Below are 25,894 nucleotides of genomic sequence, written 5' to 3' on the forward strand. Positions count from 1 at the left end.
ACTGATTTTTGTTGACTGATTATGTTTGAACGCACCATCAAATTTTTCTATCTTCTCCTTATTATTACATTATTGACCTTTAAATCTGCAGCCAAAACGTTTTGTAATTGCTTTTGTAATTTTCCATGTTAAAACTTTTATAGGTTATACTATCCTGATAGGATGAACACACAATGCATGTATGCAAATATCATTTACATGTAAACATTATCGCTCCCTCAGAGAGCTTGCGCAGACTATTTTTAAATATCCTTCAGACCTCCACTGTGAACTGTATCTGCATAATTTACACTATTGCCCCTTTCTCTCACTCCTGGTGTGTATTTTTCTAATTTATTGCACATTTTAGTTTTATTCAGCCTTTTTTTTATGTTATTTATACTGTATTTTACAGACGTTTCCTTTATTGCATGTGGATATTTCCTGTTTTTCTATGAAAATCTCAGTTGCTTTTCATCTTAAACAGGTCTATTCTGTTACTGTTCCTTTCAGCTTGAGGGGAAACACATTAGTTTGTCTTTAAATAGCCTAAAAGATATTGATCAGTGAGAAAAGTACTGCACATACCAGGAAAATGCAACCTCCTCGAACACCAGTGGACATTTTTATATTATATTCTTATAATACATGTTTGAATCAACTTTTCTTCAGGATAGGTAATAAAATCCACCTTTTCATTATTTATTATATTCTCTTACATCTTAACTCCCAGCTCTAAATGTTGGAATCTGTTGCACATTATATTCCCCACTGATCCTTACTCTGACAGTTTGTTCTGCAACGAATGATTTGATCTTTGTGGGCGTTTAATTTGACAAAAGAAGATTTGTGGAACAATGCGCAAATGCATGCACAGAATATGCACAACATGTGTTAACCACAACAATGGTGCATGACATTTTAATACGCGCGTCACCATCCTCACATTTTCTCTAATTCTGGAAGACTGATGCCCTATTTTTATCTTCCTGCAGGACCAGTGTGTCCCGCTTTAATTCTTCTGTTGAACCTCGGTGTGAGATGAGCGCTCTGGGGTCTGCAGTGAGATGCGTGATGGGGAAGAGATGCGGGAAAGACCAAATTGTTGCTATATTGGAACATCCACCGGTGCAGCGGGTCTATTTTTAGCCGGGAACTACATCAGCTCTGACTGCAGACACTGCGAGGGGAAATCACCAGCGCTGTTCTGCTGCTGTCTTCACCAAACCACTGACATTTCACCGGTGCAAATTAAAGCGGGGAGAGGGACACGCTGCAGAAAATATCATATATAATATATATATAAAATATCATTTACTGTGCGTTTTAGTCTCAGAGTCTGCAGGAGCGAGAGGGAGACACAAAGTGCACACAGGGAAAGACACAACAGGATTTGCGCGCGTGTGTGTGTTTGTGTGTGTGTGCTTGTTTGTCTGTGTTTGTGTGCAGGCCTCAGACTCGTGAGGTGTTTTGATGATCAACAAGCGTGATCCTTCCGTGCGTCCTGATGTAGGAGCGCAGGATCAATGGTGGTAACCCTGTCTGAGGCACCGCAGGAGGTCCGAGAGAGAGAGAGAGGAAGGGAGAGGGAGAGAGAGAGAGAGGAAGGGAGAGGGAGAGAGAGGAAGGGAGAGGGAGAGAGAGAGAGGGGGAGAGAGAGAAAGGGAGGGAGGGAGAGCAGCACATTGGTCGGGCCACTTTACTGACGACACACCAACAATCGTCAACCTGTGGATAGATCCCCTGCGCGCTGCTCCGCCGTCTCCACCACCCGCTGCCACCCTCTCCCCCTCTCGCACACCGAGCCGAGCGCGACCCCCTCGGACAGCCAGGACGCATGCACCGGGAGAGGGTGCCGGTTAGATTCCCGCGCGGAGGAGAGGAGCCAAAAAGTTGAGGGGGTCGTGCGCCTATTCCCGCTTCATGAATGGCCCGAACATGGAGGAGATGCCATTGGAAAGAGTCAAGACCCGGCGGAGGAAGGGTCACTGCCCGGCCGGTGCACCCCTGGGCGCCATCGCCTGCGAGGACGAGTTCAACAGCCCGGAGCTGGAGGCTCTGTTCCAGGGCTACAACCTGAAGCTGGAGCAGACCGCCACCCTCAAGGCGCTGGCGGTGCTCATCGTGGCCGCGTCGTCGCTGTCGCTGGTGGAGCTGCTGTCCAGCTCGCGTCTCACCTTGTCCAAGGGCTCCTACCCGGTGCACTGCGTGGTGTTCCTGTCGCTCTTCATCGTCACCAACGTCAAGTACCTGCAGGTGACGCAGCTGCAGCAGATCGCGAAGCTGGCGCTGCTGTTCAGCTTCACCTTTGCGCTGCTCTGCTGCCCCTTCCCGCTGGCGCTCAGCACGTCGGAGCCGGTGAGCGCCGCTGCCCCTGAGCAAGGCGTGTGGCAGCTCATGCTGGTCACCCTCGTGGCTTACGTGCTGCTGCCGGTGCGGACGCTGATGGCGGTGCTGTTCGGGGTGATGCTGGCTGCGTCCCACTTCATTGTCATAGCGACGTCGGTCACCGGGAGGAAACAGAAGATGTGGAGGCCGGTAAGTCTCCATCCACTCAGCCAACTCCATCACCTTAGAGCACATGTCCAACTTACACCCTCAGGCATAGAGTCTAACTGTCACTCAACAACCTGCAGCCCAGGTACCGTTGAGCAACTTCTCCAGCGTGTGGAATCTCCCACTCTGATGAGAAGTGGAGCTGAGAGGCAGCACACTCACTCGTTCACTTTTCCTGGAGAGCAGGAGGTGAACACAGCAGCGGATCGGTTCCCAGCTTCAGGACATGATGGAGGTTTGAAAACTGGAAACTTTCACTTTGACGCAGCAGCTGTAATGAAGCAGAGGAGGAGCTGTCCAGCTGCCGGTGCTGAAAACAGAGGCGGAAACTCTGGTTTGATAGTTTAGGATGAATTTAAACCACCAAATATTATTTACTTAATCTTCATTAGAAGGTTGTTCCCACACTTTTAGGCGCACGTCTCCTTGCAAAGATCACTTCTTGAATTGTTGTCTTTGAATTCACTCACATTTTTCAAGACAATCAGTTTTTAAAACAAAATTAAAATCAACTTGTCAAGTTTTACTGTGCAGTTTGAAATGACACTCTACAGACTAGACACTTTCCCTTCTCAATACCAATACTTGGACTTTACGTATCAGCTGATTCCGAGTACCATTCCAATACCAGTGCATTTTGAACAAATAGCAACTTACTGTATATAAAGAATTTTAAACAGCTGTATGCTACTAACCCAGAATGGAAGTGATGATTTCCATCATTGTTGTATGACTTGAAAAGACAAATAAGAGAATGAATGTCACAGGCTTTCTTGTTTTATCAGTTAAAGAGCAGCCACTGTTTATCAAGTTTCAAAAAATACATTTCGGGACATTCAAGCGTGAAACTTTGCCAAATTGCTAACATGATTGTTTGGCTCTGGCTAATCCATTCAGTTCACGTCTAAAGTTATCTACGTCACATTTGTGCAAAATACACAGAATATTCTGAAATTAAATTTAACAAATATTAAACCTTCTGCAATGTAACTCTCAGAATGTTACCTTAGAAAATGGAATCAAAGTTCATGTTTCAACTTTAGGCTTTGTAGTTAGAACGGAACTGCTATTCTGGAGAAGCGAAGGGGAAGACCAGATTTCTAGGAAAAGAAATTTGGCAAATTTGAAAACGAATTTAAAGCTTGGTTTTGCAGGAATATGTTTTACTGTTTCCTTAACTAACAATCTGTCTCACAATCGGGAACACTTGTTACATTATGAGCTTCTGCTTGTTGTTTTGCCCGATCAGGATACAAAGAAAATATATCCTCCATCTGTCTGAGCTGGATTAGATTAGAGTGTTTCTCCGACCTTTCACCTCTGACCTGTCTACAACTGACGACCAAAAGTGGCTACAGCGTTCATTCTCTAAATGAAGTGTCCAGCAGGATCAATACTCTTTGCTCTTTAATCAATGATGCACTTTGTCTGAAGGCCACTCCACCGTACAGCTTTTGTTGTCAAAATCACACCTACGATTCATGTTGTAATCCATGTGCTGACCTTGATGTCTGTCACTCAATCCATCCTATGGATTAATCAAGGATTGCAGAGTCTAATCTAACCAGGACGTATGATGATTGCGGCCACAAAGCACACATGTGGATGGAAACATGTGATCCTTCTGGATTGCATGCATGCACGTACAGTTGTGTAGATGCCGCCAGCTCTGTTCAGCATGTTTGTTCTTGTTTGTGTGCAGCTGGTGGCCAACGCAGTGCTGTTCACCAGCGTCAACTTGTCGGGGGTGTTTGTGAGGATTCTCACTGAGCGCGCCCAGAGGAAAGTCTTCCTGCAAGCCCGCAACTGCATCGAGGAGCGGCTGAGGCTCGAGGATGAGAATGAGAAACAGGTGAGGTGTGAATTAGCACAAACACAAACAGAGTTAAGACGATAACATGCGTCCACACATTTCTTATGCTCCTGAAATCCTCACCGTCTCTAGAGAAGTTTTTTTTTTTTCAAGGTTTCAGGTGCCAATGTATTCCAACAACCTGCCCACAGGCACGGAGTAACTATGACAGCAGCTATTTAAGGAAAGAACAATTACTGTGGCACATGCACCAGCGCCACACGTTCCACCCCCTGCACGCACACCTACAGCACACGGAGCGATTTAACTAAGCCACAATCAGGCAACTTTAAAACACAGAAACACTTTGTAATGCACCGCACCCTCCTCACAAAACCCACCTATACCAGTTCTTTAATAGAGAATTAATTATCACATAAACATAATGTGTCTCTGTGCATGTCTCACCTTCACAAGGCTGCACTTAGCACCTGTGCTTTGTAGATTAGATGGTGATATGCTGTGTTTTCCGCAGCAGTAACAGGCTGGGAAAACCTGTCCCTTCTGACAGGTAATTACACAAGCAGATTGCTTTCATGGTCTCCCTACTCCAGTAAAGGTCACAGTTTATCTGGGTGAAAGAAACACACAGACCCCTGATTCGGATCTGTCGCCAGACAGCCGACAACCAGCCGACAACCAGCCTGGAACCAGCCTGCTGCTGCTGCTGATGTGCCCACGAACAAAAGTCTCAAATTCTGAATTTCACCTGCAGACAGGTTGCTGGTTATCACTCTGGTGTTTGCTCTGGGTTTTGCTCTGAGCTGAATCCATAGGTTGTATTGATTACTGAACATGTGTAGGCTACGTGCTGTGTGTCAGGGTGGGAAATTGACTACTTGATTCAATAGCAATCTCAGACCCTCAGAGGCAATGCATGGTCACCTCTTGACACCTGTGAGGCAGAGACACCAGTCAAGGCAAGAGACACAATGCAGGACAAAGTGTGACGTCATCTCTGAAATTACTGAGACATCTCGGAAAGGTCCTGACCTGTAAATGTCGTCTCACAGCAAGAAGGTTTTGGGTTTTAACCTGGAGGCCAACCAGAGTCTTGCTGTGTAGTTTTCTAGGTTTTCTAAGGTAAAGGAAAACTCTAATTTGCCCATGTGTGTTTTTTGTTTGTGTCCATATGTTGTCCCTGTGATACACTGGAGACCTGTCCAGGGTCTGCACCACCTCTCATCCAATATCAGCTGAGATTAACTCCAGCCCCCCTTGTGACCCTACAAGTATAAACTGTTTAATGGATGGATGGATGAAAGGTGTCAAAGAACCCCCATCACACAGTCTTCATCCGCAGAGCAGCTGTTATTACTTTATTCGCAAACCCTTTCAGCTTATTTTTCAAGTTTTCTCAAAGCAACAACATTTAACTCTTTCACCTTAAGTTCAGTGATGGTTCAGCGAGTGTGAGAATGTTTCCTCTTTCATTCCCACTCACCCTGAACGTCTGAGTGGAACTAGATGTTTGTAAATGTGGACCATCGTGATTCCACATTTTCTGTGGGGGAGTGGCGCTCTCTTATCTCGGGCGTTTTAACTTTGCTGAGCTTTTAAATTCTCAATAGTCCTACATAACACACTAGACAAAAAAACGCTGGAAAACCATTATGCCTCCTTTAACTTTGGTTGTGTTATTGTTCTTTTCATACAAGAATAAGTTTGAAGGAAAGAGAAAGAGTTTCCTCCCCTGTCTGTTCCTTTTCCCTTCAGTTTCAAATTGTTCATGTCAAAGATGCAGAGGTATGGTGTGAGTTTCTCCCTCTTGTTAAACTGCAGGATGTGAATGTGCTGCTGATGTGAGAGATATGAGCCATTGGTTCATTAATAAACCACCATGAGAAGCTTCACAGTCAAACACTGCTCAGAGTGAACAGAGCAGGGAAACAGGAATCATTATGTCACACGAGGGAAGAATGAACTAAACACAAACTTAAACCACCACATCTTCACACTGTGGTTTATCATCATTTCCTCACCCAACACAAATGTGAGAAACACAAGCTCATGTAAACACACACGCAAGCACACACCCCTCCGTCAGTACTTGTGCTGCTCTCCAGCTTTTCATTGGCAGATGAGAACAGCAGTTGTGTGAATGGATGAAATTATGTGAAAACAGACGCAGGAGAGTCCCAGTAGCTTTTATAAGTGTCTCTCTGTGGTTATTCAGCAGAGATGCCCGATGATTCACTGTGCATTCACAAATATCATCGCGCTGGAGTTTAAAGAGAAGTTTATGCAGAGTTTATGACACTTTAGGCTCATGCTGAAAGTTGACTGATTTACTCAACAGAAAATTATTTGACTGAAATGTTTGATAAGTTATTGATTTAATAAGTCAGTTTTCAGCCCAGTGTCCCTGTGAGTTATTGGAGGAATTTTGCAGGTGAATCAGTAGATTCCACCAAGACCCTACAGTCCCCTCATGAGACCACGTTTAAAATCATTAAAACCACATCTTTTTTTTTTATCTGGACCAAATTAAACACTCTTATAGACATCAGTCCCCTAAACATGCCTGATCTTTTTCATCAAGATCCATCAATTATTCTCCGAGGCTTTTCTCTGAGCCTGTTCTTGGTGCACATCCCATCCTTCCACCAACTTTCATGGAAATCAGGTACGTCGTAATCTTGCTGACAAACAAACGGACAAATGGACAGATGTGAGAATATAACCTTCTTGGCCGGGGGAAGAATTTGGGAAGAATTCAAAAGAGCATCAAAGAAAAAGAGCTAAAGGGGGGGCTGTAGGTGCCAACACAAATGTCCGAATTTTTCCGGCCACCCCCCCAAGTGAAATGTCCAGAAAATGTCAGAGTGAGAATACAGCAGAAATATTTACACCAAGCGAGTGGGCGTGTTGTTTTCTGATTCACATGAAACTGAATAAAAAAACAAACTTGTGTTTGCATGAAAACATAAAACCAATTCCTTATACCTCCATTAATACAATCAGTATTTACGTCCTCTCAATATACACTCTGCTGTCACCTCTGTTTTAACCCCCTCTTCATCCTCCTCTTCCTCCTCCTCCTCAGGAGCGTCTGCTAATGAGTCTACTGCCCAGGAATGTTGCCATGGAGATGAAGGAGGACTTCCTGAAGCCGCCTGAGAGGATCTTTCACAAGATCTACATCCAACGTCATGACAATGTCAGGTATGGGGGTGTCATGACAACTGTGGACCGCAGCGGCGTGCGGGGGGGGGGCGGTGCAGAGTGTTTTGATCCAGGTGTCGCCTGCTGTGACGTCAAGGTCAAGAATAGAAGAAGAGCAATTAAGATTATCCATTAACGCCACGATCAAAGTACGTAAAGGTTAGAAACAGAAAAGGGACGAGGCTCTGTTGCTACAACCGGTAGATTAAAAAAAGGTCATCTCCTCCGCTTCTTCTATCGTTTGTGGTGCTGTTGATGTTTTCGCATTGGAACGTAAAACAAAACAGTCACTGTGATTTGAGTTGATTATGTAATAATGCTCCACAGCTCATTTACAAAGTGGAATAACTTCTGTAAGTGTATGAAGTGACCTGGTGACACTGGCACAATAGCTTTGGTCCTGCCATCTTTTCACCAGCATTTACTTACGTCTAAAAGTTAAAGCAATAGAGAGAAGAAGCAGTTTCAGGGTTTAACATCTGTAACGTCATCATCTGACTCCAGATGGTGAAACTGAAACGTCATTTTGCAGCTTTTGCAAATTTGGCAGATTGTTTAAATGACTGTCGACCATATATATGATGTTGCAATATTATACTGTGGAGAAACCTGAGATTTAATACTACAGAAATAATAGCTCAGATTAATTTAATATCTAAGTCGGTGTTCAGAAAAATCTTTGTGACACATTTATAATCTTCTGAGTTAAGTGAAATTTAAGGTTTGTCGCTGGTGCCTTTTTTTAAATGTGTCTCTTAATCATTTATCTACAACTAGTGTCAATAATATGAAGATCATTAGAGTGAACAAGTACGAATGGTGACGCTTGTGCTGCTGTGACGATTGATTGATCAATATTTTGAAAGAAGCTAATTGTGTGAGTTATTGATCTGGTGTCAAACACTTGATGTTCCAGCCACTTGTGGCTGTTTTCTGTGAAATGACTTCCAGATATTTGAAGTATATCTTCTAATTAATTTTTTGATAAATAAGAACAAACAGACTAGAAGAACACTTGATGTGCTCATACCTCCACTGAGGGGGATTGGCCACTTTACCACCACACACAGATCATTATCCGAATCTACAGCATATTTCACCTCTTCATAGTTATCGGTCTGTTTGACTCATTTATTTCATTAATATGTCGGCATTGTTTCTTGAGAAATTCACAAAAATGTCAAAAACGTCACAATGTTAAAGAAAGAAAAAATAAATCTCCTTGATCCGCCCCCTGAATCGAATCCACTCTAAAAATCAATGAGTTCCTTCTTCGGCCCCACTCTTCCACCCATTGGAAGAAAATCGCTTCAGCGGTTTTGCATAACAGACAACAATGAAAACATTAGCTCCTTAATTGGAGGAGATAATTAGCCAGAATGTCACTCAGTGGAGTTAAAAACCTCCAACCAGGCCCAACAGTCTTTTAAATTCAATCTGTTGACATACAGATATCGGCCCCTGAACAAATAATTATTCACCGGGAAATCAGTTAAAAAAACAAAAAAACGCCCTCAGATTCAGATCTGTGCAAAAATCATATGAGCTCTTCTTTGACCCATAAAGTGTCAAATTCTATTTGTTTAGCCCATATTCACAAATCACAGTTTGTCTCATGGGGCTTAATGAAAATCTGTGATAAATAAACAAACGGACAGGGTTGAAAACACAAGGGAATTATTAAGTAATCAACAGACTGATAGTGAAAACAATTATCATTTGCTGTCCTACTTAGTCCATTCACGTAAAAACAGCTTTTCAATTATTCTGCATCAGATTTTCCATTTTCCATTGTTATAAATTGAAAATCTAAAAAATCTCATATATATTATTCAATAAACAATTGAACAAATAACTAATCAGTGATAAAAACAATGTTTCCTCTCAGTTATTTTTATCAGCCCAATCAGCAGCCGCCTCTGTTGCACTTGTAGTAGAGGAAACATTAGAGAGCGTGAGAACCTGGCCCGACTCTGAGCTGATTACATCCGGACGAGGCAGTAAAGAGAAGCAGAGAGCTGTGTGGGAGTGGAGGTAGCATGTCAACAGCACTCCTGTCAAGAGACAATCCTCTCCACTCCGTGTCTCTCTGTCTGTCTGAGACACTCTCACCCACGGCTCGGGAACATCACCTCCCGTCCCCCAGCCTCTCTGCTGCGCTGGCGTTCGGCCCGACATCATGCCGCCACTTCTACTGCTGCTGTGTGTGCCAGTAAAGCAGCTCCTGCTCCTCTCCAGGGAGCTGCAGCTACAAACACACACATGCTACAAACGCACACATGCGCACTAAAACACATGGTGAGAAAAACAAACATGAGTTTTTGTTGCTGAGCAGGGGCGTGACATCTCCCTGATCTGCCCCCGTTTGATGTGGCCCCATGAACGTTTGATCGTGCACCCAGCGCCGTTCTCCTCTCCTCCTCCCTCCCCTGTCGCCCCCTCTGCCTTCTCCTCCTCACCCGCCGCAAACCCGCAGCACGGCAGCGTTCAAAGACAAATCACACAACAGAGCTCCTCTGTCGAACAGCAGTCGTGATCCCAGCTTTGCATACATCAGACTCCGGAGCAACTATGCTGCGCTGCCAAAAAAAGGAACAACAACTCAGTCACGATGCGGAGGAAGGGCCTCCTCATGCAACTACGATCAAAACTTAACACTAAACTATCGAGCACTGAAAGCAGGACATGAATGTCTGGTCACAGTCGTCTTGTTTACTAACTGTTATGGATTTAGAGCAAAAATTGTGATTATTTATTGACACGTATAAAGTCTACGGCTGCTGCTGCTAACTCCTTAGGGCTTTTCCTTCAAATCTTTTCTTGATTTTATGACGTATTCCAAGGATTAGTGGTTAGGAAAGGAGATTATTTGGACAATAAAGATAGTCTGTAAATTCTGTAAATTAAGATGGAGGTCGCTTCTCCACTTCCTCCCACTGCCCAAGCCCAAAAATTGCAGATACAGGCGCCGCCATCTTGCACCGAAGGCGTCATTTGTGATCATTTAAAAAAACTTGTTTAGAAAACATTTGACGAGAGAGGGAAAGCTAGAGTGGGCCTTTAGTGAGGGTTTTATTTGTGTAAGTGTTTGTCAGTCATTGTAACAGTCGTCATCCTTCAGATATGGGAGTCAGTCGAAGAATTTCAGATATGACCCAGCTGTCCTCTCAACCTCAGAGCTCGGATGTCTTTACTTCACAGGGAAGAGTAATTTTTTGGGTTTGGGGGGGCGGCTGAGACTCAATAAGATCCGTAACAGCTTGTTTTGCTGCTATCTGGCCTAACTCGGAGCAAATGAACGAGGGGCTAAGTAGCTTTCAACAACTCCCTCAACCTTGCGGCAGCAGCTAGCCAGCAGCAGGCAATTTAGCTCTTTAATTGATTTAGCGGTGGCCCTGAAAGACACTTTAATATATCAGGGATTATGATACTCGCTGCTCACTTCACATCTGATCGTCATTAGCAGGTTTACCTGTGGGTGCTTTGTGCCAGGGCAGTTGCAATACACTGTATGTTTCCATAGATCTAGGCCCAATCCCATCTCACCCCTTGACCCCACCCCTTCGTTTTTGGGCGTTCACATATAGGGTTAGGGTTTTATAGCCCTCGAAACTTATTTTAATATCATTACAAATTTATTGTAGTTTTTTACCAAAAAAAGAGTGCGAGTGCCTTAATGTTAGCATGCTAGCGATCTTTTTTTTTTGCACGATAGATTCTCTCATTTCATATCACACCCCCCCTCTTCGAAGAGACGCGAGGCACTTGATCGAACCAGCATATAGCAGCGATGTTACTGAACCAAACTGCTCCTCTAATAACAAAGCATCCTGGCAGCGCTGCATACAGACCCCTGTTAGAAAACTGAAGCTGTGTAGTTTTGATGCATGCATGAAATAATGGGCCATGGGGTGAAATGTGATTGGGCCTAAGTGTGTACTTCCTGTAGAGGAACAGAGAAAAACCAAAATAATTTGTCACAATGAGCTGAGTTCTTCACTTTTGATTAAAATCTGTTTTCCCTTCCCTTTTGTGCAGTATCCTGTTTGCAGACATCGTGGGCTTCACCAGCCTGGCCTCTCAGTGCACAGCTCAGGAACTCGTCAAACTGCTCAACGAACTCTTTGGGAAGTTTGATGAACTGGCAACAGTAAGTGCTCTGCCTCCACCCTGTTACTGATCTCTGCTTCATAATGAAAACGATGAAATCAGTCACAAAGTGTAAAATAAAAATGATGTACAATGACAGAAAACATTTGATATGTTTGCATTCAAATCTATCAAAAGGTTTAATTTCATATTTATAATCTTAAAAGTAACAGTGACATGATCACCTGATACATTTCAGTGAACACTGTTCACAGCCAATATTCGCTCTCCTTTAAGCTCCGTGTTTGGTCTCCACCTGCTCTTGAGGAAAATCTGTAGCTGCTAAATTTTTCACTGTGTTTCACCAGCTGGTCTCGGACTGGGCCTATCTGCTGTCTGGTGCTGAGCAGAAAGTGTTCAATGGGTCTACGCAGCTTTTCTTCTCTGAAAACAGCTGCCGGCTGCAGCAGAAATCAAATGTATGGGAGTGAACCAAAGTAGTAAAGTTACGGGTGCAGAGTTTCTGCAGTAGCAAAGATTTTCATTTCAATAAATCGAATATATTGCAGAGTGAGCGAACACAAAAGTGATTGAGCCACAAAGTCTACTATTTTAAAAATGTGGCACATTTCCTTCACATTAAAACCCTTAAATGGCACAAGTTGACTTTCAGCACATGATTCTGTTCTTTATCTTTTTAGATTTTCTGCATGTTTTCATCAGCTCCCTTATTATTGTGCAGGGCAGCAGTGGAACAGGCGTTAGATTAAGAGCTGCAGGTGAAAGGCTGCACAGCTCCAACTTCTCAGCGAGGGAACCATCTCCTGTCCCTGTGCCTGCTGTTTGCAAACTTGTGTCGTGTGCAGCATAAAATCAGATCACAGTTTCTCATAAGAGGAACGGAAAAAGGTCAAATGTTGCCTTCTACTTTTAAAAAAAATCAAAACAATAATAATTTTGTGGTTGTTTTGCTGAACCCAGAATTTCGTGACCTGCATTAAACCACAATATAATTTTACGAACGTATGCGATGTGAAAATTCAGGGGGGGCCGCCCTCTTATGAGGATGATGTCAAAGTTCATAACAAAATGAGATGGTCTGGAAAACAGAGGCTTTCCGTGATGGGCGTCACCATCTCATCCTGCCCTTATTACTGTTGCCTAGCAACAGATCTGCAGTTAGAGTTTTAATTTCCCTTTTGTACCTTTAGCTTTTCGGTTGCATTGTGATAATTGGACGTCTTGTCGCTTGTCACAGCCATCACCTCTTTGAAATACAGTTGGGTCACTGAAGTGCAATGAATCCTGGGATATGTTGGGCCAGAAAGGACACAAATTGTTGGCCGAATTTGTAGAAGCCTTCAAAATCTAGTCCTGCCGCTGTGAATCCATCTATCTACAAATGCAGACTTGGAAGGATGCGTCCCCTGAATTGAGACACAACTATAGACAATATATGGACAATGTGCACTTTGACTTTTTAGTTTGGCTTTTTATGTCCCATTCATTGACTTGCAGGAGGCAGCATTTATGACCTCTGTGATGTCGTCCATCTTTATATAGAGTCTATGTTTACCTCCAGTAAATTCAGGTATCACCACATCAACCGGGACTGAAATCTTTGAGATCGCCACATTAAAGATCGATGCTTAATACATGCTGCTTACTATTTTGTCGATACCGATGAATAAAAAGCTAAAAAGCCTGAAGACATTGCCTTGCTGACGCATCGATTGAGCTTTAGTGTGACCAGTGTCAGGTAAAAGTAAGTAGATTTAAATTCAAGCTCCTGTTATGAAATGATGTCACGGAGCGGTCACAGTCAGCTACAGCGAGGGAGGCACGCTGGCCGTGAGAGAATCCTAACAGTTGGCGAGCTCCTGTTTCAGCCCGTTGTTCCTCCGCAACACAAAAAGCCTCCAAGACAACTGAATGTATTATTTAGTTCTGGCTGGAGCTCATTTATTATGCCACGTCATATATTGATCCAAGAGTGAAAATAAATTTGGACAGGCTGAGGCTGACAGACGGGGAGGAAGAGGAGGAGAGGGAGATGATGAAGGTCAAGAGGGAGAAGGAGCTGGAAGGGAGAGACGGGGGGAGACGAGTGAACTGATTTTTTAGACAGAGGGGAGATAAGGGCAGAAGGTTTCCTCTGTGTGTGTGTGTGTGTGTGTGTGTGTGTGTGTGTGTGTGTGTGTGTGTGTGTGTGTGTGTGTGTGTGTGTGTTCTATATTGCACTTGATAAAGAAAGTGTGTGTATGGCAGAATACACTGTACGTCAGTAAGCCTCTGTAGTGTTGGTCTCTGGGAAAGAAGATTAGGTGAGTGATAGGTTATCTGCCGCCAGACTACTGTAATCATATTAATACTACACACACACACACGCACACACACACGCTTGCTCATCCATCGTTTTTTATCAACATAGTTTTATCCGTGCTGTCAGTAGACATACACTACAGCAGACCTAACACAATATCCACACACACACACACACAGTTACCATCGGGTCAAACGGAGGATGAAGTCCACCACAGTTAAAATATCTCACTAGGTCAGAGAGAGAGTAACTGAAAAAATAATCTCAACTCATCGTCCACTGACTCTGGGGCTTTAAACCTCATTTCACGCTCTTTATTAGACTCGGTTCAGTTAGAGAAACGTTGACACTTTTACATTTTAGTTTTAAAATAGCCGACTTTCACTATGTTTATGAAGTTCTGTTTTAAAACTTTTGGTCCCATTTTAGTTTGAAACTCCAGGGTTGTGTTTTAGAATGGAAACGTGTTAGTGAGGAAGCTATTTATTTGGCGCAAAGTTTCTACGTCCATGCACACAGTCAGACCTCACAGCTTCAGCTTCAGTATGAAATGCAATCATTTCTTTCTCTCACCGTCTTTCTATAGTCTTTGTAACGGTCACTCTGAATAAATTGCACGTGAGAGTGACCTACTCACATAGATTTAATTAATTCTGTGGGAAATGCTGCAGAGAAAGTTAAAAAAAGCAATTCATGGATCCACCAATTTGTTCTGATCTGCACCAAAGACCAACCCCCTACACAAAGTTCAATGGTAATCCAGCCAATCATTTCTGTATAATCCCGCTGACTAACAAACAAACACGTGCTGATGAAAACATCCCTCACAAAAGCAAACATTCAAGTTATACTACAAAGGATTTGATTGTTTAATTTGTCTCTTGTTAAGTATTTACTCAACTTCTTTATGATTATTTATTCACAATTTCAAGGATAAATTCTTTACGTCCTTTATGTAAACTGGAGTTTAACATATTAAATTCGAAAAGATGAAATACTTCACATTTTGAACTTTGGGTATTAGTGTATTTTCAGTCTTTCTTCACTTCCACATTACTTCAGATTTTCAGTTGAGTTTTAGGTCACAGAGAGATTTTCAATATTACATAAAACTCAATCTTGTCCAAAATGTCAGTTAAACCACATTCACACTCACACCCTCAGTGTGCCACCCGCCTGACCTCGTACTCAACCACCAAGTGATCTCTTTAGACAGTTAACTGTCAGTCTCCACACACACAAACACACCAACACACATACACACACACAAACACAAAAGTCACATGATCAGCAGGATTATCCCTCTTGAGTTCATTCTGCATCTCAGCAATCAGTCATGGCTTAAACATGGGGAGAGAGACAGAGCAAGATACAAGGTGATATATGGCTTGCTATCAATGCTCCAGCGCTCAGTAAGCCATTATATGGAAATCTTGTGATGAGGATATATTGTGTACATGTGTGCGGGTGTGTGTGTGTTGTTGCAGCTGCATCCTAATTGAGATTTATAGCCTGTCGTGTTCGCAAGGGGGAAAAAAATTCACTTTCAAACCGGCTCTGTCACAGCTGCTGAGCCCGTCTGACTGCTGCATGCTGCACAACACATTTATTCCCCGGGGGGGCTCAACCTAAACTTAAACATAACCGACACGTGCCCAACTTAACCCTGACCTCCACCTGACTGTAATAAAATGAATGAAGCCACACTGGGGAGCACAGAGTTTGCCTCCAATTACAAAAACGGTTCCCAGTCGGCTAGTTGGAAACCTCAAATTTGTCTCCAAAAGCAAACAAACGTTTCTCCTGAGCCGTGGCTCGCTGTCAGACGATAATTTCGCTCTTATTTCTGTACACATACACACACCCATGCACACACACCCTCAGTTTCTGTTCCTAGCGCTGGGATAATCATCCACGTTCTGAATTCTCATATCCTCCCACGCCAGAATCTTTCTGCTCCCGTGAGCAGAAAACCAGAGCACCCCGTCTCCTCTCTTCTCATCTCTGCCTCTTACCCTGCAGTTGTCATGAATCCTGTGTGCTTGTGTGTACAAGGGTGTGTTTGTGTGCATATGTGTGTGTTTGTGTGCATATGTGTGTTTGTCACTCAGAGGTTGCCTGCAGGCTAAGCTTTACAGGGTCTACCATTACGATTTTCTGATGACTGTGTTTGATACAGTGCCAAATGGAAACCCTGTGCGTGTGTGTGTGTCGTTGCATCTAAACCAAACTACCTGTACAGTATGTTTGCATGGAACCGTGCAGCAGCTCTATGTGCTTTTCTGCAGGTATGTGCATGGCCCTGTGTTGTGAGTGTGTGTGTGTGTGTGTGTGTGTGTGTATATGTGAGAGTGTGTCATCACTGCTGAGTTTGTGCACAATGTGCACTGTGACAAATAGCTGATCTGTCTGGGAATGTGTGGGCGGGATTCTACTTCAAGAGTATGTCGGAGCAATTAGAGTTGGCCTCAACTACAAATACACACACACACACACACATCTGAATTATGTGTGTAGAGTTGCAGCTGCAGGATTCCTACACTTTCTTTACATTTGGATATCTGATGCATCGGGACATTCTCTGCTCATGTCGGACGAGATCTCTTCCAGCTGTTAAATATAGAGATGGTCGACTGATGAGCATCAGGATTTATCTCCCACAGAGTTTCACAGAGTCTCCGCTCGACTTCTGCTTCTTTGCCAAGAGAAAAAATATAAAGTTGTCAAGTTTCGCTTTAAATCAGCAGAGGATTATTCTTTTAAAAATAGTATTGGTGCAGTCACAGCTAGCAGATTTGAGAAGATATGATCTATAATTAAGTTTGGGTCACTCTGGCAAACGTCCCCATCATGTCACTAAGGATCGTCACTTATCCTTATCTCGTTAATGATAATAATGATGAGGGATTACATTTTTATTTTGCAAATAAATAACTTTGAGATAAAGTCTCATTTGTTATCACCCACATTTTCTGACTGAACTCCAGAGAATGTAAAAACATTTTCCAGTTTGTCTTTCACATATGAAGAACCAACAACAGGAAAATCTCAACAGAGAGTTCAGCTAGGATTTTTAGGAGATTATCTGGAGTCCAGCACAGTTCTGAAAGCAGCTATAGACTGTCTGCAGCTTAGTTTATTGTAGTAGGTGTAAAATGGCCTGAGCAACAATGGGTACACTGTGATGATTCCTTGCCTATATGTACTTGCCTGCATTGGAGCACTACTCTAATACAAATGCAGTACATGCATCCTCACAGGAAGCCACCAGGAGACTATTTGTAGTATTTGTATCTGTCAGGGAGGCGTCTGATTAGACTCACATTCATTCTGCAACACAACCAGAATCATGATGAAGTACTACGTTCAGGCCAGCAGAGAGTGGATCTCTACTTCATCATGGAGAGACAGACGACGCTAAAGACAGAAGAACTGAGACAGGACCTCCAAAACATCTCAGAACAAACTAGCTGCTAACTAAACCTGTGAGGAGAGCTGAGCTGCCTTCAATACAAAGCTGCTCCAGAAAAACACAATGTGATTGACTTCACGTTTAGATTATTGCTTTTCCAGGTTTACTGCACCGTGTATCAGTGATGAGACAAATACTCACTTTACAGCAGTTTACTAGACTTTTCCACCGTTTTTTTATGTAAACAACATCTCAAGTTATCACTGGTTTGCCTTCTTAGTTAGATAATATAAAATACATTACAAACACACACACACACACACATATATATATATATATATATATATATATATATATATATATATATATATATATAGAATCTATTCAACCTAATAAAGGATTATCTTATCTTATCTTAAACATTGATACCACTCTCACAGTAATACTTCACACAGAGCCAGGCTACATGTTGCCACCTGTTTCCAGTCTCTATGATAAGCTAACTAGCTGTTTGGCAATGCTTTACATTGTGACACACACACACACAGACACACACACACACACACATTATTTTTATAACTTTTAAACTTTCTGCTCTCACCTGTAGCTGCAGGTGAACCCTCCTCCTCCTCCTCCTCCTCCTCCTCCTCTTCTTCCTCCTCTTCTTCCTCCTCTTCCTCCTCCTCCGTCATCGTTTGACTGACCAGAAGTGAAACTACTTTCCCGGTTAAATTACAAATCTCGCGTGTTTTCAAAATCACGTCAACAGTTTTTTTTTTAAATTTATTTGCACAACCAGTTTCAGTCGCAGTGAAAAGTTTCAGAGAACAAATCTAATCCCTGATTCAAACGTTTATGACCATAAGAAGCTGTAAATACTTAATGTACTGATGATTATATTTATATTTATATAATAGTTTATAATGAAAAGGTTAAGCCTGTAGTGGGAGGAGCTACAGGTTAAAAACAAGATGCTTTATTATTTTAACTAAGATAAAATAATCCTTCATTAGACGGGATTTTATGCATTACAGCAGCAAAAAGTGAAGTTAATATGGTACATGATTAAACATATGATACGAACCGTGTAACATGATTTTTGTATGTTTTTCTATTTTCTTTATCTCTTTTTGCTTTGCATCAAAAATGTAATAATTATTTATTTATGTCATTCATCGACCAAATAAAAACATTAAAATGCAAACACGAAATCTCAAATCTTGGGTGACAAGGAGCAGCAAGGAGCATAATCTTATATTAATATGACCCCTTTTGTCTTAAGACATTAACAAACAAAGCAACTAATTCAGTAAAATTTAAAAATGAAATAGCTGCAGGCCAACACAGCCCCTCACATCCCTTTAGTTCCTAAGTTACAATTCATTTTATACCATTCCAGGAAGCTCATAAAAAAATTAATTCCCCATGCATGATGTCTCTATGTCTTATTTTCAGGAGGTTCATCTCCATCTAACTTTTAGTTTTCTGTTATTTTCCCATTTTTGTTCAACACAAAGATTTATTTTTACACAGTTGTTTCATTTTCTTTGAACCAATTTAGTTACATCCGTTTTGTATTTTAACCAAACAGTTATTTCCACAGATTTGTTATACAAATTTAGAATCAGAAATAATCCGATACGTGACATCACTGAGAACTGACAACCAAAATGGTGGTCGCTCGCTCACTTATTGTCATGGTAACCAGCGGTGACGGATGAGTTTGGTGTAAGTTTAACCATCAGGTGCATTCTGTCTCTCTCTCTCTCTGCAGGAGAATCACTGCAGGAGAATAAAGATCCTCGGCGACTGTTACTACTGTGTGTCCGGACTGACCCAGCCCAAGGCGGACCACGCCCACTGCTGCGTGGAGATGGGCCTGGACATGATTGACACGATTGCGTGAGTGAAAAACACAAAACCCTCCACCTACAGTATTATCTTCGCTATGACATACATGTGTCCAGCCACATGTATGTAAAGGGAAACACGCAAGGTGACAGAGCTTTCTATGTAATAAACAAACCTGACCAACTTAAATTGTTAGTGATGAAAACCTGCGGCAGCTCTCAGTTCATATGTTGGATATTTAAGCTTCTTTTTTTGTTTGTTTATATTTAAGACTTTATCCTGATAGCCAAAATTATCTATTCTTTCCAAAATAAAGAGGACTTTTTAATAATTTTCTTCCTGTTTGTATTTTCAGAGATTTAAATCAATATAAACTAAACCGAAAAGGATTCACAAGAGTGTCTCTGAGTATGTAATATGTGTGCAGTTATATTTGTGCTTCATTCCTGAGCAGGCAATTTGAAATTTGGAGCACAGAAAATTTTATTTTGCTAGAACATAGGTGCCCTTGAGCAAGGCACCATACCCCCCAATTGCTCACAGGGTGCTTCTCCTGGGGCTGCCCATCACTCTACTCTACAATCTCTCTCCAATGTGCATGTCTGTGAACCCTCTGTGTGTGTGTGTGTGTGGGATTGGGTTAAACTGCATGTATAAAAAAAAATTTTAAAATGAGTGTAAAAAGAATTTCCCCCTTGTGGGATTAATAAAGGAAATTTAATCTTAGTTTAATCTTTAATATTCTGAAAAGAGCAAAGAAAATCTATTCTGTGCACAGAATCTGGATTTGTATGTTTGCCATTATCCATATTAACATTATAATTTCTCTTCAAACTATAATTATGTGCTTACACAAACACAGATATAATGTTGTATCTTTACATCTTCAAGCTTTATCTCAAACTGTGAGAGAGTTGACACCATTGAACATGTGAAGTGTAGATATATATATAATGCAGAGATGTTACGTTCAAACATAACAAAGCAACGCTGGAAATATCAATGTGTAGTCCATCTATCGAGAGCAGACATATTCACAATATAAAAGACACTTGGTGGCACACATGTGCAGCTCCACCCCCCCAACATGTTGACACACAGCGAGTCGTTACCTCGTGTCCTTGTGTGAGCGCTCGTCTGTCATGTTCTCTACCTGCTGCTCCGTCTGAGTGGATGGATGCCGCTGTTGGAGTCCTTTATCTCAGAGGACAGGTGCTGCCATACACACTCCTCCCTCTGTGTGTGTGTGTGTATGCAGCATCCCTCCTTCAGCCTGATGTGCACACCACATTTTCCTTTCCACATCACTGTAAACACAAACACTCTTTGTCAGATCTCTATTTCCCTCCTTGGCTCCGTCCATGATGCCGTCTGAAGTGGCTGAGCTCCTGCTGGTGACCGGCAGCATTGTGTGGTGATGTACTGGAGAGGCTTTGGAAAAGTCCTGCTGTATCTCCTGTGCACCACCACACAGCAATGTGAAGCCTGCACCAGCACATGTATACATCTACACACACACGCACATGAATTGTTTTTATTTAGAAGATAAATAACACGGTTGTTTTACGCTGGACTGGAACAAACTTTTGTCTTTCTACCGTGAAATGAACACGTCTGCAGCCCAGCAGTGCTGCCACCTCCAGCTGGAACAACTGTATTTGTTGTGCTCAAAATTAAAAGCTTTTCTCCCGCAAAGCTCAAAAGAGTGTCAGGCTGAGAAGAAATTTGTAACAGGCACATAGATCCAGTTCAGCAGCGCCAGAATTTCTAAGCACATGTATGTTAAGATGCAAGAAACAAAACAAAGTAGCAGCACAAGTGGAAAATTAATTAAGAAACAAAACAAAGAGTAGAAACACAGTTTAGAATAAATAAGATAAAAAATATGAATGCTATATACAATATTATAATGTTTTATAATATTGCTAACATCAGGTTTCAAATTGGTTTCCATTGTGGAGAGCCGACATGTCCGTCTTAATTTACAGTCTATGTTTATCATGTTAGCATTTTATTTACATCCAATGGGACTGTGAAATAGAAATTTGGCCAGAGAAATAATCTGCACTCTAAACCTATGTCCTAACTTTTCGACAAGTTTTTCAAATGTGATGATGGATGTTAAGATTCCTTGGTTTAGTTTCTTTATGTGCCTTCTCCCTGCAGGTCCGTGGTGGAGGCGACTGAGGTGGATCTCAACATGCGTGTTGGTCTGCACACTGGACGCGTGCTGTGCGGCGTGCTGGGCCTCAGGAAATGGCAGTATGACGTCTGGTCAAACGATGTCACGCTGGCCAATGTGATGGAGGCCGGAGGGCTGCCGGGGTCAGTGCTGAGTGTAACACACACTGAAACTGGACTCTGAGCGGCCACAGTACAAACGCACACATTTACATGTACAGTAACCCAGCAACGCACAGAATAAGGTTTTATTATGTGTCCGTCACATTAGTTGAAATGTATGATGTTTGCTTTTGCACAGTGGGAACGTAACATGTGCTTTTTAAAGATGTGCCAAATGTCCAGATCTTATATTTATTTTTAATCCTTCAGGAGACTTATTCAGGCTTATAATTTTAGTTTGGGCCATGTCTCATCTGCTAACATGGAGGAGGCAGGGTTTAAGACCTATACTGCAGCCGTCATATTGTTCGTCTTTATAAAACTGCGTTAACCTTTAAAAAGTCACCTTATCTCATGTTTTCTCTTAAAAAGATATTCGGATTAAATGATTTCACTTTGATGCAGCTTCATGAATTTCCTAAAAAAGAACTGACGCAGCAGCTGAAAAACATGCCGGAGCACTGATATTAAATTAACGCCACTTCATTCAAGAAAACCCATCGACAGTAACAAGCTGATTTGCATTTAAAAAGCAGTGAAACGAGGTCACTTCACCGGCTCAATTTGGTCTTGTTTCAAGTGAAGTAATAAGATTTTAGGACTCGTTATGAGATTAAATAAGTCGTTAGGAGGAAGATTTCTTTGCTGTGAAGAATTTTGAGCAAGCTGAGGAGTCATTAGGCCGATGAAAATAACAAGGGCGGTAATGATTTGAGACGTTAGAGGCTGACTTTCATCAATAACTACTTTTCGTTCTCTGCTCGCAGAAAGGTGCACATCACCCGGACGACCCTGGAGTGCTTGAATGGAGACTACGAGGTGGAGCCGGGCTTCGGACACGAGAGACACGCCTTTCTTCAGAAACATCACATAGAGACTTTTTTCATCGTGCCATCTCACCGACGCAAAGTACGTCACGCAGGACGATATCTTTCTTTCCCGCATCCCCTCTGTCTTTCTCTCGCACACAAGCCGAGAGGTGACACATCTGTCAGTGTTGTAATAGTTCATCCCTCTGATGCAGAGGGGGAGGCAGGCCATGTGTTAAGCTGGCGTACACATGGCTAGTGTCACTATCTCACACCAACTGTGCACGTGCACCAGAGCCGAGTGTGTCTGCTCACAGCATCACAAATTCACAGATAAATGCACAAACACAAATAAACAGTCGACGCATCCAGGTTTTCTAACAACACACACTCACAGTTTACTGTAAAAATCTCACTCGTGCCAGTTTTAATTCCAGGAAATGAGATGATTTTACAAAATGTGTAAAAATCCAATGTCTAATCTTGTGATGATATGCTCATATCAACTTAATCCCCATAAAGACTCTGTAATTCAGTTAATGTAAACATATATAAAGTGAAAGATTGTTGGTAAAAGCAAGTTGGAAAACATGTGGAGTTTAAATTTGAGGGAAGTGCACAGTTTAATTGAGTGGGAGGCTTCTTCAGAGGCAGGAAGTTGTAGTTTTTAACCTTGAATGAAAAAAGGTTTTATGTGTGAGATTCAAAGACTTCTCAGATTTACAGGATAAAGGGAGATAATGTTTCCAGTATTTTCTTTGTGGCCTGTAGTTCTTTTCTTTTCTTTCCTGTTCATCACTTTTTAAAATTTATTTTCCAGATCTTTCCGGGTCTGATTCTGTCGGACATCAAACCAGCCAAGAGGATGAAGTTCAAGACCGTGTGCTACCTGCTGGTGCAGCTCATGCACTGTAGGAAGATGTTCAAGGCCGAGATCCCCTTCTCCAACGTCATGACCTGCGAGGACGACGATAAGGTGACGGTTGTGTATCTCTTTATGCTGCTGCACCACGACTGTACTGAGCAGATATGAGTATTTGTGGGTTACATAGTCGGAATAAAAAATCCTTCCTAATGGGTTGGTACGTCCATTTGTGATGGAGTGAAATCCTGCTTGGATTCTTAATCTTCTGCTACACACACGCACGCACACATTCAATCACAAACACACAAACAGTAATCTGGATTTCTAGATCTGGCAGCATCATAAGCACTACAGTATGCCTGCATTACAACTACTTGTTGAAAAGTAAGCCAGTGGAATAGATATTATGAGCAACTTCATGTAAACTCGCTGCTCTGAAGCTCCCAGTGTGTGTCCCTGTGTGTTTGTGTAACGTTGTGTGGATGTGTGTTTGCGGCACACGTGATGTTTGACTGTGATTTGCGATTGCTTTTGTGAGTATGTTTACCGGTGAGCTGCTGTGACGCAGCCGCGAGAGAGTCACGGTGCAGCGGGTTCGTCCCTCGGCCAGTCGCTGTTGAAGCTGTCAGAAATAGCGTAGTGGCTGTAATCCGCCCAACTGAGTGAGCTGGGCCGGGCATTAGTACTTCATGATTCTGATGAGGTTGCATTATGACTGCTGGTAATCACCCACAGCCTGGTATCATCTCCTCTAATAGCATTAGCCACATTGTTACATGATTATAGTCAAAATCCTAGCATTGTGACACAGAGGAATTTTTATAATAGAATTTTGACACTGAAAAAAGTTTGGGCCCCAGAAATATCGAATCATCCGCATCCAGCAGCACGTTTCTGATTTATTTTCCTCATGAAAAGATCTATGAACATTTTTCTCATTTTTTAGAAATAGCCTGGACATCAGCAAACATTCAACTTCCCGACATTACTTCTTTCAAATCTTCAACATGACTGTGATCGTCAAAGAACACAAATCTCACATTTATGCAGTAAATAAATGAAGCAGTCTTTATAATCTGCCTTAAACTGAACTCAACACAATAAATCATTTGAGCATGATAACATGTTCAAATTATAAATGTCACACTACTAATATCAGGATGTTAACATTCACTACTTATAGACATGCTAACAGTTGTCAACAGTATGTATTATTCCATTTAAGAAGGCGATATGTACGTTTTTTCTAACAGTACCTTACTAACGTTATTATCGACAGGTGTTTACTCATCAATCCAGCAGAAACCTTGCAAGTTCAGAATCAAACCTGTGACAGGACCGTTTTGCCTCTGTTGCTTTTCCCTCTTTGTTTCTACTGGAGCTAGCACGCTAACCACCTTCCTCTTTTATGCCCCGTTCCATTACAGCTCGGAGCTCGGCCCACGGGATAAAACTCGAGTAACCCGAGTTGATAGCAATGTTTACATTAGCCAGCTACCCATTGTTAGCAAAACCAGTTCATGATAATGCATTACTGCATTTCGCTACTCCATAGTAAGATGTCCACAGACAGTAATTGGACAGTATTATGTGTAGGACACTACTACAGCTGTCACTACTGTTGATACACGGAGGAGCCATCTTGGATTTCCTAGTCAGGGTCGGTGAGGTTCCAGTGCTAATTCATCTCCCAGTGTCGTCAGTCTTTCTCTGACTCCAGACACAGTTAAACTCGGAGAGTACGGGTGTGATTAAAAACATGAATCAATGCTGCGTTACATTTCATCTCAGGCCTCTGGTCGTGTAAACGCTCACTGGCTTTACGGGGCACTTTAACAGAACAGAACCATCTTTAAATATATTAATTACACCTGCACTTTTGCTAAGACCGGTCTCTGAGGTCGGCTGTGAGAAGACGGTTAATAATAAAGCGGATGATGTTGGGTCTGGGAAGCAAAGCTGGAGATTAAACCTCAGATGTATAATTTAAAAGCTCAGAATCTTCCAGACATGTATTTCCCTTCTACAATTAGTCAAAACAAACCCTCATTATTATTTTTTGGCTCATCAACCAAGCATTTTAAATGATCCCAGAGTTTTGTCTAAAGGGCCTTTTTGGAGACAGTGCCCATAGTATCTGACTGTTTGGTTTTCTCGTGTTTAATTATCATTACAGCCTCACAAAGCCAGGAGATGGTGGTTGTAAACTTTTCTTGTTTCTGCTGATGTTGATAAAGTTCTAAAAGTATCCTGAAACCTCAGCTGACTCCACACTCTGTATGCCACACTGCATTTGTCAGCTCGGACATGTCGGACAGGCCGGCCTCCGAGGAGACTGATTGTGTTGCCTCTTTGTGTGTCTGACAGCGGAGGGCCCTGCGGACTGCGTCAGAGAAGCTGAGGAACCGGACGTCCTTCTCAGCCACCGCTGTGCAGCACTCGCCGGGAACACGAGTCAACCGCTACATTGGGCGGCTCATTGAGGCGCGGCAGACCGAGTCAGAGACAACGGACCTCAACTACATCACCCTGTTCTACAGGAGCCGAGACAGGGAGCGTAGAGTGAGGCCGGACACACACACACAACACACACACACACACACACACACACACACACACACACACACACACACACTCACACAAACACACA

General features: G+C 42.4%; 1 protein-coding gene and 1 long non-coding RNA gene across 5 annotated transcripts in view; one reads left to right on the forward strand and one right to left on the reverse strand.

Annotated features, from left to right (window-relative positions):
* Positions 1-18,053, reverse strand: part of LOC138407036 (uncharacterized) — a 30,969-nt gene extending 12,916 nt beyond the window's left edge. For 3 of the 4 annotated variants that reach the window (XR_011240455.1, XR_011240460.1, XR_011240453.1), the window contains exon 1: positions 1,708-1,845. This is a non-coding gene — a long non-coding RNA (uncharacterized lncRNA). Of the gene's footprint in view, positions 1-1,707; positions 1,846-17,977 lie in introns of those variants that run through there. The other variant, XR_011240454.1, reaches the window with a different exon arrangement.
* The window catches only part of LOC109643317 (adenylate cyclase type 1-like), a 37,277-nt gene continuing 12,694 nt past the window's right edge, over positions 1,312-25,894 (forward strand). The window contains exons 1-9 of the mRNA XM_069521318.1: positions 1,312-2,517; positions 4,238-4,387; positions 7,434-7,552; positions 11,591-11,702; positions 19,151-19,278; positions 21,394-21,552; positions 22,338-22,479; positions 23,200-23,355; positions 25,612-25,806. Coding sequence (XP_069377419.1) covers positions 1,903-2,517; positions 4,238-4,387; positions 7,434-7,552; positions 11,591-11,702; positions 19,151-19,278; positions 21,394-21,552; positions 22,338-22,479; positions 23,200-23,355; positions 25,612-25,806 — 1,776 coding nt within the window. The 5' untranslated portion in view covers positions 1,312-1,902. The remainder of the gene's footprint in view (positions 2,518-4,237; positions 4,388-7,433; positions 7,553-11,590; positions 11,703-19,150; positions 19,279-21,393; positions 21,553-22,337; positions 22,480-23,199; positions 23,356-25,611; positions 25,807-25,894) is intronic.

This window comes from Paralichthys olivaceus, chromosome 3 (assembly GCF_024713975.1).
Source record: "Paralichthys olivaceus isolate ysfri-2021 chromosome 3, ASM2471397v2, whole genome shotgun sequence".
NCBI lineage: Eukaryota > Metazoa > Chordata > Actinopteri > Pleuronectiformes > Paralichthyidae > Paralichthys > Paralichthys olivaceus.